The 13,638-nt window shown below is 34.3% G+C and overlaps 1 protein-coding gene across 1 annotated transcript in view; it reads left to right on the top strand.

The window, feature by feature from the left end:
- Nucleotides 1–13,638, top strand: part of LOC142350337 (ubiquitin carboxyl-terminal hydrolase 9X-like) — an 81,098-nt gene that overhangs the window by 16,460 nt on the left and 51,000 nt on the right. Inside the window, exons 7-8 of the mRNA XM_075402170.1 lie at nt 8,094–10,541; nt 10,822–10,910. Coding sequence (XP_075258285.1) covers nt 8,094–10,541; nt 10,822–10,910 — 2,537 coding nt within the window. The remainder of the gene's footprint in view (nt 1–8,093; nt 10,542–10,821; nt 10,911–13,638) is intronic.

The raw sequence follows: 13,638 nt of genomic DNA on the forward strand, positions 1-13,638 counted from the left end.
AATTTGCATAGAAGCTCGTTACTCAAAGAATATCAGGGATATAAATTGATTACAATTTTGTTGGTATAAAACATTTTTTTCTGAAGAAAAATGACAGAAAAATAGAGAATTTTTTAACCACTTTTTAAATTTTTTGCTTTTTTTAGTTTTTTTTTCAATCGTACACAATTTTTTTAGCTTGTTATGACTTGCCCATTATTTCGCGAGCATTTCATTGCTCTATTTGCTCAAAGTAACTTTATTTGGCTTTATTTTTTCTTGTAATATTTAAAAAACACCTTACGTTTTCTCGTTTTTTTTGTTCAATTTGGTTTTAAATGTCGTTTCTATTCTTCCTCAACCCTTGATAGCATTTGGCGAGTTTTCTAGTGGATTTCAGTTGTTGTAGCTCTTTTGGATGTCTCTCATTTTGATTGATAATAGTTTTGAGTTGTTTTTGTTAAAGAAAATCGAGTAAATCAGATCAAATTTTGGCCACTTTTTGTCTTTTTCCTAAGTTTTTTGCCTATTTCTTCCAATTTAATGTTTTTTTTATTGGTAACTTTTTCTCAATGAGGAGCATTTTTGTAGGTGTTGATTCTATGAATTTGCACTTGAAGGCTTAGCAGGGCAGTTTTCATTTAAACAAATTATACAAAACTAATTCGTTAAAGAGTTTTTCTTAGTCTTTTTTTAGTTTGTTGTTTAACGTTTCTCTGCAAGTACTAGGTGGGCGATTGATCTAGCCAAATATATAACTAATTGATTTCTATGAGTTATGGATGGGAAGCTGCATGTTATCTTTTTGTAGAGAATTTTGTTTGGATTTTTAGGGAATATTATTTTTTCTTTTGTTCTTTGTCAAGTTTCCTTTTCTCCAGTCTTTTCTTTGTGAATTGGTTACAATGTCTGTCGATTGGTATATTGCTGGTGATGCATCTGATTAGTGAGAATAGTCAGATTTCTACTTCGAGTCGTTTCCGGAATTCTTCCGGCTATGTTTTTTTTTTAATCAATTTTATTTGAGTAAATTTTTAAGCGGGAAATGAAACGCGTGAAAATATTTGGAGTGATTTGGTTGCTGAACAAAAGCGAAGAGCGGAGCGAAAAGAGAGTGGTTTTTTGTTCATACCGCTGTTTTTGAGAGAGCGAGAAATTGATGTGTGAAAAAATTTTCTCTGAGCGAGCGAAATTTTTTTGTTCACATGCGGCTTTTCAAAGCAGTTTTTTGCAATTTTTCTTGTTTATGAGGTCTGATTTTGATATTGTATTGGATTTGGGCTCGTTCTGAAAGGAATTGAAGGTTTCAAGTAGTTAATTGGAGTTTTATGCAAATTTGGAGGTTTTTGATCAGTTTTGCTGATTTTTCGACGAAATTTATTGTATTTTGGCCTTTTGTTTTGTTTTACTGCGTTAAGTGCAATTTGCATAGAAGCTCGTTGCCCAAAGAATATCAAGGAAATAAATTGATTACAATTTTGTTGGTATAAAACATTTTTTTCTGAAGAAAAATAGAAAATTTTTTAACCACTTTTTTATTTTTTGCTTTTTTTCGTTTTTTTTTCAATCGTAGACAATTTTTTTTAGCTTGTTATGACTTGCCCATTATTTCTTGAGAAATTCTTTGCTCTATTTGCTCAAAGTAACTTTATTTGGCTTTATTTTTTCTTGTAAAATTAAAAAAAACACCTTACTTTTTCTCGTTTTTTTTTGTTCAATTTGGTTTTAAATGTCGTTTCTTTTCTTCCTCAACCTTTGATAGCATTTGGGGAGTTTTCTAGTGGAATTCAGTTGTTGTAGCTCTTTTGGATGTCTCTCATTTTGATTGATAATAGTTTTGAGTTGTTTTTGTTAAAGAAAATCGAGTAAATCAGAACAAATTTTGGCCACTTTTTGTCTTTTTTCTAAGTTTTTTGCCTATTTCTTCCAATTTAATGTTTTTTTGTTTTTAAATTTTTCCCAATTAGGAGCATTTTTGTAGGTGTTGATTCTATGATTTTGCACTTGAAGGCTTAGCAGGGCAGTTTTCATTTCAACAAATTATACAAAACTCTAATTCGTTAAAGAGTTTTTCTTAGTCTTTTTTTAGTTTGTTGTTCAACGTTTCTCTGCAAGTACTAGGTGGGCGATTGATCAAGCCAAATATATAACTAATTGATTTCTATGAGTTATGGATAGGAAGCTGCATGTTATCTTTTTGTAGAGAATTTTGTTTGGATTTTTAGAGAATATTATTTTTTGCTTTTGTTCTTTGTCAAGTTTCCACTTCTCCAGTCTTTTATTAATAGCCGCACAGCGATAGCTGAGGCTATTATTGGCCTTCTCTTGGTTTTTTTTATTTCGTCGTTATGATTTTTGTTACGACCATATGACGTCACAGCCATTTTTTGTTCATTCGTTCATGCAATTTCAACTGAATTGCATGTGTGACGTCATTTTTCGCTCTTAGTGGAGCGAGTTTTTTTGTTCATGCGCGTGATTAAATTTTTGGTCACACTTGACTTACCTCACTCTCAAAAATGACTTCCTCACTTTGAAATTGACTTTTATTTACTTTAACTCAAAGAGATAAGGTCAAATGGGTGTGTATCACTCTAAATGAAGGTTATTTGAGATCAGCTAATAGAGGCAGCAATAACTTATACAGATTTTTAATCAAAATATAACAGATCAGCCTTCAATGAAAAGACGAATTTTTTTGGTCTGTCTTTTTTACTGTTTTTTTTAGACTGCCGATCTACGAATCTATTGCGGCTATTTTCTGGCAATCTGCCAGCTATGTTTTGTGAATTGGTTACAATGTCTGTTGGTTGGTAATATGCTGGTGATGCATCTGATTAGTGAGAATAGTCAGATTTCTACTTTGAGTCGTTTCCGGAATTCTTCCGGCTATGTTTTTTTTTTTTTTAAGATCTGTTCACACATTTTCATGATTTTTGAAGTCAAATTGGAGTAGAGATTTTGGTCACGCCGAAACAGGAAATGGAGCGAAAAAGCGAGTGGTTTTGCGGCGTGAATTTTGTTCGCTCTAATTTTAAAGTAGAGTGCGAAAATGGTGTTTGAACAAAAATTCGGTAGTGGTTTTTTGTTCACATGCGGCAATTTCACTCTGATTTTTACTGTTTTTTTCGATTTTCTGGATCGGATTTTTTTCTAAATGGTTTCCCAATCATTTCACAGCTCATTCTAGGCCTAGTTTTTTGTTTGAATTAAATTTTCATTTCTCGCTAGTGGTTTTTTTGTTCACATGCGGCTCTTTGACATTGATTTTTTGTTTTTTTTTTTAATTTTTTGATCTGATTTTTTTAAAATGGTTTTCTCAATTCACTCATAGTCCATTCTGGGTCTAGTTTTTCTGTTTAGTCAATGAAAATTCTTTGAATTGTACGTCAGGACTTGTCCTGCTATGTTTTTTTACTTCGTCGAATAAAAAAATGTTTCGCTTTACCTCATTTTGCCGCCTTTTCAACATTTTGCGTGAAATCTTTTTGACTAGTTTCTCTGTGATTTTGAACATCAGTTGCTCAGCAAAGCAATTCAACATGAACAAAACCAGTATAAAAAATTGAGGTCAGAAATAGAAACGGGATAAACCCATAAAGCCCAATTTTAGATGCCCGCTAATTGAACGTCGTTCCTATAAGTCTTAGTTACCATCTCTAATGCTTATTGGTATTGATAGTAGCCCCTGTAGAATCTCTCTAAAACAGAAGTATGTTCAACCACGAAATGCCATCAAAATAAATCGGACTTATAAAAATGTTTTTCAACAAAAATCTTTTTTTTTTCAATATCTTCTGTTATTTCAATCCCAATCATGCTTATTGGAATCAACGGCGGCTATTTTCCGACATTCTGCCGGGTATGTTTTATTAATCGCCACAGTCAACGGCTATTATTTAGGTGCTCTACTTTTTTAATTCGCTTTACCTTTTGATCAAGTTTTTCGTTTTACATTTTCACGATTTTCACGCTTGACTTCTTACCTCACTGTTTCAACTGAATGGATTTTAAATTCTTTAACGCATTTAATTACGCAATCTAGTAAATACAGTCAATGGCAGAAGAGCGATATCAAAAGAAATGGGATAAACCGATAATGCCCGCTCATTAAATCATAAAGCATTTTGTTATTAATTGCTCTCAAACGAAGTTTGTGGCAATTATATTAGTCCTGTCGGCCTTTGTTATGCGATTTTTCGCTTGACCGATTTTTCGCCTGACGCTTTTGACTTTTCGTCATCAAAAACGGGATAAACAGGTACCGCCCAGCGGGCATTAAGTGCTCTTAGAGTCTTTCAGCTCTGTTTCAGCTCAAACTGTTTTGGAAACACAATTTTTTCAAGCTTTTTGAAACTTTTTGCATTTTTTGAGTTCTTACAGCCCTAGGTGTCAACGAAGCTCCTCTAGGGTTTTATAATAGGTTACTGCATAGTTTCCAGTGGTAGTGGAATGGTTTCAACATTCTATTATCACGAATTTCGGCATTTTTTTTGACAAAACGTGCAAATTTTTTGATGTTTTTGACATTTATTTTTCATTATTCACGTCTTTCCAGACGCTTTGGCCCGAAAACGTCCTTAGGGTTTTGATAATAAGTAACGGAAAACATTTCGTTTGCCATAGAATAGCTTTCAATTTTTTAATATGACAAATTTCAGCGATTTGTTGGATAAAACTTGCATTTTTTCAGTTTTTTGAAAATTTTTGTCGGTTTTTAGGTTTCTCCAGCCTCAAGAGCCGAGGAACCTCCTTTAGATCTTGACGATAGGTTACTCGCTAGTTTCCAAATGTAATGCAATGTTTTTCAAGATTTCAACAAATTAGCGTTTTTAGCGTTTTTATTTTTTTTAATTTTTTTTTTATCTTTTTGATATTTATTGTCATTATCCAGGTTTTTCAGCCTAACAGAAAATCTCCGTTAGGATTTGAGAATAAGGTACTTGAAAATGTTTTCTGGTCATGGATTAGTTTTCAACTTTAATTAACACAAATTTTAGCAGCTTTTTTAATGCAAATTTTCTTTAAAATTTCTTGAGTTTTTTTGAAATTTTGACATTTTTTTAGGTTTTTCCAGCCTCAAGAGCCACAAACCTCCCCTAGGGTTAGATTATAGGTTACTGCATAGCGTCTAGATTTAATGGAATCTTCAAGATTTTAATAGCAGAAATTTTAAAATAATTTGTTATGTTTTCAAATTTTTTTCATCTTTTAAATTTTTTCATCGTTTTACCGACACCAGGGTCCTAGGGAGCTCCTCCAAGGTTTGATGATAAGCTGTCTCACAGGTTCTAGAGTTAATAGAATCGTTATCAATATTTTAATAACTCTAGCTTTAGCAATATTTTTCAAATTTTTGTTCCAAGTTCATGGATTTTTATGAGCCAGTGAAACTATTTAAAGCTTGAAATAGAGTTACGTGATAGTCTCTTGAGACAATGAAATGTTTTTGAAGATTTTGATATCTTGATTTCTTGCAAGATTTTGTTAAAATTTGCGATTGTTTTCAAAGTTTTTTTTTGTCCTTTTGCTTTCTGGCCAAGGAAGCTTTTCAAATCTCGCAGATGGGTTTTTTGTCATAACTCCGGCGACAAAAAATAGTTGTGAAGAATTTTACAGCAAAATTTGGAAGCTTTTCTTTTAAACTTTACATTTTTATTGCAAATTTTTGAAAATCAGCTTTTATTTTGTTTATTTACTAACAAGGCTAGAAAACTAAAAGTTGCATAGTCGAATCAAGCTAAAGCTAGCCTCACTAAACCGTGGCTAACTACTGACGACGCCAACCGCTCGCCGGTTCTTTTGAGAGCAACTCGCCCGATGTTAGTTGGTTATGTTTCAATTTCATTAGAGTGATTGGTAGCTGACATTAGCATTAAGCTTAATAGCTTGAAGTTTAGAAGCTGAAGTAAGTATAGTTTATTAGAAGCCGAATTAAGTATAGTTTATTAGAAGCTGAATTAAGTATTGTAATTTAACTTTTGACCGAAGCTAACAAATTGGATTTTTGATTTATTCGGTGCCAATAAAAAACTAGTATTTGAGCTTAATTCTTAAAAACATGAAAGAAATTCAATGCTCGCAAAAACAACGATCTTTTAATTAAATTTGCAGTCGAGGCTATGACAGTGGCGTGGTACAAAATGACGTGGTACAAAAAACTCAACTTTTCCCAAATTTTCTTTCCTTCCAAGCCGTTTATAGGTAATTTTTCTTCACTTGTTCAAAGAGTTCTGAATTTTCTTTATGGAAAAGGGTATTGGTGTGGAAGACGTGAGCAATGATATCGCGGCAATAGGGGTTTCAGCTATTTTTCCCAAATATGATTAACAATGATTTTTGAAGTGTGGGATTGAAGGTGCCGTAAATCAATAGAACCTCGATTATATTCTTTTGAATAGCCGCCGTCAGCCTCTCAACGGCTATTATCTAGGCACTCTCCTTTTTGCAATTCAAAGAATTTGAATTGCACTGGAGCGATGTCTTTTTTTTAAGATCTGGTCAGACATTTTCATGATTTTTGAAGTCAAATTGGAGTAGTGATTTTTGTCACGCCGAAACAGGAAGTGGAGCAAAAAAGCGAGTGGTTTTGCGGCGTGAAATTTTTTCGCTCTAATTTTAACGTAGAGTAAGAATACGGTGTTTGAACAAAAATTCGCTTTCTCGGTAGTGGTTTTTTTGTTCACATGCGGCAATTTCACTTTAATTTCTTACTGTTTTTTTTTCAATTTTTTAGATCGGATTTATTCTTAAGTGGTTTTCGCAATCCATTCATAGTTCATTCTAGACCTAGGTTTTTGTTTGAACCAAGTTTCCATTTCTCGCTAATGGTTTTTTGTTCACATGCGGCATTTTTACGTTGATTTTCTGTTTTTTTTTATTTTGATCTGATTTTTTAGAAATGGTTTTCTCAATTCACTCATTGTCTGTTCTAGGTCTTGTTTTTTGTTTAGTCAATGAAAATTCTTTGAATTGTGCGTCAAGACTTGTCGTGCTATGTTTTTTATTCGCTTTACCTTTTGGTCACGTTTTTTGTTTTACATAAGGCACGACTTTCACGTTTTCTTCTGACTTACCTCACTCACTGTTTCAACTGAATGGTTTTTAAATCCATTCACTCAATGAATTAAGCAAGATAGTAAATACAGTCAAGGCGAAAAGATCAATATCAAAAGAGACGAAAAAAAACCGATAAAGCCCGGTCATTAAGTCTTTGAGAATTAGATTATTAAAGTTCATTAGAGGGTTTGCTAGCTGACATTGGCTTATTAGCTTTCAGTTTAGAAGCAGTATTAAGTATAGTTATTGAATCAAACTGAAACTGCACGCCGCATCAGAACACTTTTGACACTGAAAAAAATCGAAAAAAATGGTCAATTTATCTCCTTTTTTCTTTTTCTGTTTCAATCACGATGTGCATCAAGCGCGTCAGGGGCGGCTATTTTTCGGTAATCTTTTAATTTTTTAAAGGAGTTACTTAGGTTATTTTTTGCTTTGAAAAAAAAATTGAAATTACTTGGGCCCTTTTAATGCAGTTCTCGGTCGATCGTTTTTTTTTTTGCGTCTAAATGATTTGGTTGTACGTTTTTCTAAGAGATAAATGGATAAATAATGAAGTGATATGAACTAACTGTACAGTTTGGATCTGTTGTGTCCCCGCCCCCTCCAGCTTAGTGGGTTTAACTCTTAGACCCCCAGGCGAAAATTCTATTTTAAGTAGTAACTTGCCATATAACGAAACAATCATAATTTGTAATGTCATAAAAAGACTGGGGGCAGAATAGAGCCTTACTATTCTCTAATTGTGCGAGTTGCGGAAACTGCTTATGAGGTTCAATTTTACTGTGGTAGAAGTATTTTCGGTGAATGATAAACTCTTCTCAATCCCTCCAAGAAATTCTGAGGTTAGGCGATTGTTTTATGATCATATAGTATGTTGTCTTGACTTTTTGAGTGGTCGTTTTTAAGGTGAGCAGATAATTATTTCGTCGGCAAAGAAACATTACCATAGTATTGAACATATAGCTCTCACAGTAAAGGAGAAACGAAATTTATTCTTGCAAAACAATTCTCTCAGTGTTTTTGCCAATTCTGAAGGTTTTCTGTTTATTTAGAACTGGTTGTCAGAAAATGATGTCCTAACAATAGTTCTACGTGACAACTTACACCAGCCACAATACGTTGACAAGCTCGAAAAAATCATCCGATTTGCTATCAAAGAGAAAACACTAACGATGAAAGATTTAGATTCCACATGGAACGCTCAAGTCGGTAAACACGAAGCAATTGCTAAAAATGTTCACGAATTATTAACAAAGTTGGCGTGGGATTTTTCCGCCGAACAATTAGATCATCTTTTTACAAAATTTAAAGAAAGTTGGCATAGCGCGAATAGCCGGAAACAACGTGAAAAGTTATTGTCGTTAATACGAAAACTAGCCGAAGATGATAAAAAGGGTGAAATGGCCGAAAAAGTTTTGTCTCTTTTGTGGACGTTAGCGAAAAGCGAAGAAAATTCAGCCGCTGAAATAGTTGATCTAGCATTATGTGCTCATATCAAAATTCTCGACTGCAGCGTTTCTCAAAACCGAGACCAACAGAAAGTCATGTGGATTGAAGCGTTTATTGATCAGTTAAAAAGTCCGACTAACGATGATTGGGTGATTTTATCGCTGCGAATGATCCGACTAATTTGTCGACAGTTTCCCGAAAGCAATTCGTTATCAAATTCGTCACAAAATAACTTTTCCCAATCAAGAGTTTCTAATTTAAATTTTCGTGATAAGTTAATTAATAGAATACAGGAGAAACACGGGCTAGTTACAGTGGTAGCTAATAGTCTAACAGAATATATGCAGAGGAAAAAGTACTTCATAGAAATTGGGCAAATTACAGAAATGAACCCAAATGTTAGAGCGAAAGGAAATCGGTATTCGCATTTAGAGCAAGTTGAAGAACGCTTGAATTTTCTCTGTTTTGTCCTAAAGGATGGTCAACTTTGGCTATGTTTAGCGCAGGCTGTTGATATCTGGTGTTGTTTGTGTGAAAATTCAATTTTTGATGAAGATCGCCAATGTTGCTTTCGATGGTTTTCGAAATTGATCGGCGAAGACGAACCGGATTTGGATCCGGAAATATGCCAGCAATTTTTCACAGAGAAAGTTTTGAAACTCGAAGCAACATTGCTATGCCACGAGGGCGTCGAATGTTTCGAGCACTTTTTCAAGTTTGTAAATTACAGAGCAAATAAATTACGGAGAACATCGAGAAATAAACACGGTTTTGTTTTGATGGATACAAATTTGATTGGTTTCTATTATCTCTGGCAAATAATTGTTAGTTGTAACGACGATTTAGCATCAAAAGCGGTTCAAATTTTGATCGAAACTTATACTAGTTTATCACCGCAACTCAAATCACAAGCGGTTAAAATTTATCACGAATTTATTAGTCAATGTATGAACTGGTTCAAACAGTTTTTCATGTCTGCGAAGAATGTTTCAGACGATAATTCAGAAAATAAAAATCAGCTAGAGAATTTCAAAATCAGAATGATCCGAGTGTTAACTGCATTACGTGAATTCATTTCGAAAACAGATTCTTTGCATCAAGCCGAGCGCAAATGTGTTGCATTGAATCGGGCTAACAGCGGAAAATATTTGGTATTAATTGTTCGAATTATGAATTCTAATAAACAAATGGATGATTTTTCAGTAGCAACGCACGCGAACGCCACGGTTGGAAATTTGCGAAAATTAATTTTGCAGAAGTTTCATTTTACACCTTTAAATGCAATTTGTGAAATCGGGTTCAGCAATACAATTATTGAGCCGACACTCGACTCGACAACATTGGGCAGCTACAACTTGAACCAGCGAAGTCTGGTTTTGGCGAAAGTTATGTCCTGTTCGCCCAGTTTGGCCCTTTGTGGATCTGGAGCCGCGTCTACGTCCACAGCCCTGGCGCTTTCGAGTGACGAAGATGATGACCCGGTTGATTCCTCTGGGGGTCTGGCATCTTCATCGAGATCCACAGGAAGTCAGAATCAGAACTCCGGAAATATCGAGAACGCTGAAAGCTTGCTGCCGTCTACTATATTCAGTCAACAGAATGAACATGTTCAGCTTTTACTGATGGTTGCTGACTGGGTCGCGAGAACCAGTCAAGAAGCAGGAACCCCTGAATCGTCGTCAGTAAGTGTTGGATCCCGTGATATTGACGACGTTGGGGGAACCGTTGGACAAACTAATATCAATGACGATGATGACGTTTGCATTGACCGAAAAAGGTCAACGCAACTGTTTCGGTCAATACGAAATTTGATATCAATTCTGCCCTGCGATTCCCATGTTGTAGATCGCATCCGGGAGGTTTGCGCGGATCATGCTTGCTCGTCTGATTCGGAAGATCAGAGTCATCACCATCAGTCACTGATGCCATCTGTGACGTCACTGTTTCTGAGTTGCAAATCTCCAAATCAGGTGCTCTATTATTTGGAGGTGCTTCATTGTTTGTTGCTACCATCGTCAGAACCCTTCGTAGCTGCGGCCGTGCAATTCAGGGTAAGTTTGTTTCAAGATTTTTTCATTGCTATGTGAATGTTCTGAGACAGGATATTTCGTGGTAGAATATACAGGATCCGAGGCAAATTATTTCTTATTTGGGTGCTTATAGAGACAGCAATGAGCTGTCTAATCCTATTAAAATTGTATTTGGTTGTAATGCCTTCGAATAAATTGAACTCGAGTTTTTTTGTGTTGAATAACATTCATTTTTGTATCAAACTAGGTCAGGATAAATTAGTTTCTTAATTAATGAAGGTACTCATGTCAGAGGTTTTAGCGTGACTTTGTGGCCGCAGACGGTGTGGAGATTATTCTGAGCATGTTGACTGGAGACCACTTCACAACCATGTTTCCTCCTTTGCAAAGGTCAGTCAGTTGCTATGAATTTGCTGGAACCCATGCCACCAGTAGAATGATCATGGAATGATATTTTTACTCCTTCTTAATGGTATAGGTTATCTTCAACCGAAACGTTTATAAATAGATAGTCCAACCTTTTACTAGGCTGTACAGACTATTATTAGTGCGAGAACTCTTTAGTTTGTTATACATTTATCTGGGTTAGATAATTATAGCCGCGAAGCTGTAAGCTGAGCGAAGCTATATTGCGGTGCTCTTGGTTTTTTATTTACGACTCGAAGAGGAGTATTGGTTTTCTTAAGGTTTTTTTTACCGGAAGTACTATTCGTTCAGACGATGTTTTGACCTAAAAGCGAAAGCGAGTAAAATTGCAGTGTGAACTAATTTTTTCTGAGCGAGAGAAGTTTTTTGATCATGCGCTGCGTTTAGTGAATGACTTTTTGACATTGAAAAGTAGTTTTTGACTGAATGGCACATATAGATAACCGCTTTTAGCCGTTTTTTCGTCTAAGTGGCCTAGTTTTTTTGCTTGTAATTTGGTTTTTTTGTAGAAATAATTTTTAATCGATGCTATGTTGAAATATAAACCCTGGAAATTGATAGCACAGTATTTTGAATAGCCTGAAATTGCGTTTCAAATGCGAAATTGGCACATATTTCTTGATTTTTTAGTTAATTTTTGGCTTTTTTTCTATTAATTTCTTCATTTTTGGATCTTTTAGCTGTTTTTTGTCAAAAATCAGTTAATATGGCAACTTCCCTTTGATAATTCAGATACTCAATGCCTCTTTCTACCTCGATGTAATTTTGTTTTATAAAATTGTGCATTTGCTAATCCGATTTTCGTAGTTTTTTGCCAATTTTTTTTCAGTTTTTTGTTTGTATTTTGCTTTTAATTACTAGAAATAGTTTTTTTTTTTGGGAACATGAGGGACTTTAATTTTGTTTCAATAAAAATTCAATCATTTTTTGGTGTTAAGTTTTTGAAAAAACGGATAAATTTTCATAAATGCAGTCTTAAATATTTTTTGACCACTTTTTTGCAAAATGTTTCATTGTTTTGTATATCTGAATTCTGCTTTTTCTTGTTTTATTCTGTTCAGCAAGTTGGATTCTTGTCTCGAATGACTCGTTGTCTTTTCTATGTCTCGAATGCTGATCAATGAAATGTACTCGTTTTTCTTGATTTTTTTAAATTTGGTTTTTAACTTTCAAAAATCAAGAATTGGTCTTTTTGTTACGGTGTTCCTAACATTGTTCACATTCTCGTTTGTATCATTCTAGTTTTGTCCGGGCACCTACTTTTGTATTCGTTATATTGATTTTTTTCAGTTGTTAAAAAATTGAATGAATTCAGCTTTTCCTTAGATCTTGGTTTCTTCGGTTTGCAATTGATTTAATTCAAAATAAGGCAGTACTGGGAGTTTGCTAGAAAGTCTTTTCCAACATTTCGAATTATTGTCTGTCTTTTTTGAAAAGTTTTTATCTGCCGTTTGCTTTCGCGATCTTTTTGAGATTAGAATCGTTAATTATCTGAGGGCAATTGATGGCCATGTCAATTTTGTCAGGCTATCAGTTTTTTGACCATCCTAAAAATTTCAGACTTTTTTAACGTTACCAAACGTTTTCAATAATAAAATTTTGCTGCATTTTCTTTCTCTTGGTGACAGTGGTTTAAATTTCACCAATTTCTAGATCAGACCCGCGGAGGCAATGAGTTAATGGTTTAATACAAAAGGTAATGGCTTCAGCTTTTTGTGAAGTTTTGGTGCTTCGAGTCGCTTCCGGAATTCTTCCGGCTATGTTTTTTTGTTTCGTCGTCTGACGCTCTTTTTTCGTTTTACATTTGTTCACGCAGCAAAGCTGAAAAAGTCAAATTTTCTGAATGATTTCTTCCTCTCACTAACGGCATTTGCGCGCGTGACGTCATTTCTCACTCGATTTAGCGAAAGTTTTTAGGTTATTTGCGTGATTGGATTTTGATCATACGCGACTTACCTCTCTAAAAATGACTTTTGCACTTTAAAACTTAAGTTTAATTTGAATTTGTTTAAGGTCAAAGGAACTCATATGTGCAGTAAAGGTCCATAATAAGAGGCTTCTGCGGAATGAATTTTATTAAACTTTATTTATCGCTGAATGTTTTTTACCTAGTTTTTTGAGCGGCGTCGATTTTTTTTTCAATTTAGATCTGTGTCTGTTTCTATCTCTATTATATGGCACGCAGGTCTATTCTTTCGCAGCTATTCCGGCAATCTGCCGGCTATGTTCTTTAATATTGTTTTCTAAGCTATAGAATCTATGTATAAGCCTCAGAATCTGTAATGTATTGGGTTGCTTTTTTTTACTTGGATGGTATTGGAAGTGCCTTTTTTATCAATAACTGTTTCTCGAGTGAAATTAATGCAGGAAGTGAGACGCGTAAAAATTGTCGGTCAAATTAGAAGAGCAGCAGAAAGTGTTTTTTTTGTTCATGTCGCTAGTTTTGAGAGAGCGAGCAATTGAGGTGTGAAAAAAGTTTATTTAAGCGTGTAAAATTTTATACGTGGTATTTCCGAGCAGTTTTTTGTTTTAGCCATTGTTTGCTGCTTTAATGGTTTGAAAATGATATAGTAACCAGATTAACGTTTTTATAGCTATTTTTGGGAATTTAATTAAGATTCAATTTTTATAAGATTTTTAGGCTGTTTCAGGCATTTATTAGCCCAACAACCAATGTTTTAGTTTTGTTTGT

Source organism: Convolutriloba macropyga, chromosome 12 (genome assembly GCF_964194025.1).
Source record: "Convolutriloba macropyga chromosome 12, txConMacr16.3, whole genome shotgun sequence".
In the NCBI taxonomy this organism is placed as follows: Eukaryota; Metazoa; Xenacoelomorpha; order Acoela; family Convolutidae; genus Convolutriloba; species Convolutriloba macropyga.